The following is a 1682-nucleotide window of genomic DNA, read 5'->3' as shown; positions in this document are numbered from 1 at the left end:
CATGCTTTGAACAGTAGGACTGGGACTGAAGCAGCCACTTGTTTGGAAACGTACAGATTGTATTCGTGGAAATGTGGTATCGTGGTAGATCAGGTACGAAGGTGGCAAAACCTATCACCTTTTTTTTTAAAAAAAAAGTGGTTTGGCATTTCTGTCTGGATGACTTACGCGTCTAGTTTAGTACTCCCTCCGTTTCTTTTTATTTATCGCCGCATAGTGCAAAATTGCACTATCCAGCGATAAATAAAAAGAAACGGAGGGGTATACATTTAGATTAGATTAGAGGCGATAGATTTCCTTTTTTATATATAAAGAAACAAAGATCACAAGTGACAAAACCAATGTGCATTGTCCGGTGGGAGGTCAGCATAGGAAAAAAATTTGGTGCAGCACTGCTGCAAACCAGAGTGGTTTGCAGCCCCTCACAAAAAGGAGAATAGACCCCACCTGCAGGTCATCTGCGCGAGAACTGTTGGTACCACAAGGTTAACGCATCTAGTACGTGGATCGTTCGTGAGCCGTGACGAGGCGAAACCGGCGTTATCCATCGTTGGCGTGGCCATCCCTCAGGGACAGGAAAGGAAAGGAGTCCCACACGATGCCATCCCACTCCCAAGGCCGCACGCACGGGCGCCCAGCCGCCCACCGTCCGCCGAGCGAACGCACATTGAACCCGTGGCCATGGCCCATGGCTCGCCAAAGTCGGTCGAAACCAGCGGAGGGCAGTGCCGTCCTTCCGGAAACAGCCTTATCCGCTTCCGGTCCCCCAACAAACAAACCCATCCAGTGCACACCCACTGCTTTCAGGTTTCCACTCCACCCGACGCCACGCTATAAAATCCAGCCAGAGCCCCGTGCAAGTTCCAACGACACCATAGCCCTCCTAGTCCCGCTCCCGCACTCCTCGTACGTAGCGTCACGGCCGTACGTAGAGGCGCTAGCACGTCAGAGAGCGCCACTGGTTCTGTTCTGACCGATCGGCATGGCCGGGAGCGCGAGGTCGGCGGCCGCGAAGCACGCGTACCGGATGTTCGCGCCGCCGTCCATGGGCGCCAGCGCCGGCGCCGGCGCGGGCGTTGGCGGCGCGGAGGAGCTCGACGAGGCGGACGTCTGGGGCTCGTTCGGCGCGGCCTGCCACTCCAGCGCCGTGTCGTCCGACGACCTGGCCGGCGCCGCCGGCTGGGCGCGCCCGGTCCACGGCCCCCGCGCGGGGCGGAAGAAGCCCGTGGACGGCGGCGGCGGCGCGGTGGGGTCGCTGCCGATGAACATACCGGACTGGCAGAAGATCCTCGGGGTCGAGTACCGCGACCACCAGCACGCGGGCGAGTGGGAGGCCGACGCGGACGACGGCGGCGGCGGCGGCGGCAGCTACGGCGGGGCGGAGATGGTGCCGCCGCACGAGCTGGCGTGGCGCAGCCGCGCGGCGTCGCTGTCCGTGCACGAGGGGGTCGGGCGGACGCTCAAGGGGCGCGACCTCAGCCGGGTAAGGGACGCCGTCTGGAAGAGGACCGGCTTCGAGGACTGAGCCGATGCTGATCCCCCGCCGCGCAGGCCGCCGGTATGTGTAGTGTAGGGGCCAGGGTAGTAGTAAGCTCTTTTTTTTTGTTTCGTTCATGTTGATGTGAGCCAACAGTGCGGGGGTGTGTCATTCATATGGTGTGATGATTTTAAGGACACCTTGA

At 60.0% G+C, this 1682-nt stretch overlaps 1 protein-coding gene across 1 annotated transcript; it reads left to right on the top strand.

Moving 5' to 3' along the window:
- Window positions 1-865: 865 nt before the first annotated feature.
- Window positions 866-1682, top strand: LOC100278004 (senescence regulator). Its single transcript, NM_001151427.2, has one exon. It carries the CDS (start codon window positions 983-985, stop codon window positions 1523-1525), a length of 543 nt encoding a protein of 180 aa, NP_001144899.2. The 5' UTR covers window positions 866-982; the 3' UTR covers window positions 1526-1682.

This window comes from Zea mays, chromosome 10 (genome assembly GCF_902167145.1).
Source record: "Zea mays cultivar B73 chromosome 10, Zm-B73-REFERENCE-NAM-5.0, whole genome shotgun sequence".
Taxonomy (NCBI): domain Eukaryota; kingdom Viridiplantae; phylum Streptophyta; class Magnoliopsida; order Poales; family Poaceae; genus Zea; species Zea mays.
This window is presented reverse-complemented; position numbering and strand designations above follow the sequence as displayed.

Coding starts and splice junctions, on each gene's coding strand:
- LOC100278004 (NM_001151427.2), top strand. CDS start 983: ATGGCCGGGAGCGCGAGGTCGGCGGCCGCGAAGCACGCGTACCGGATG.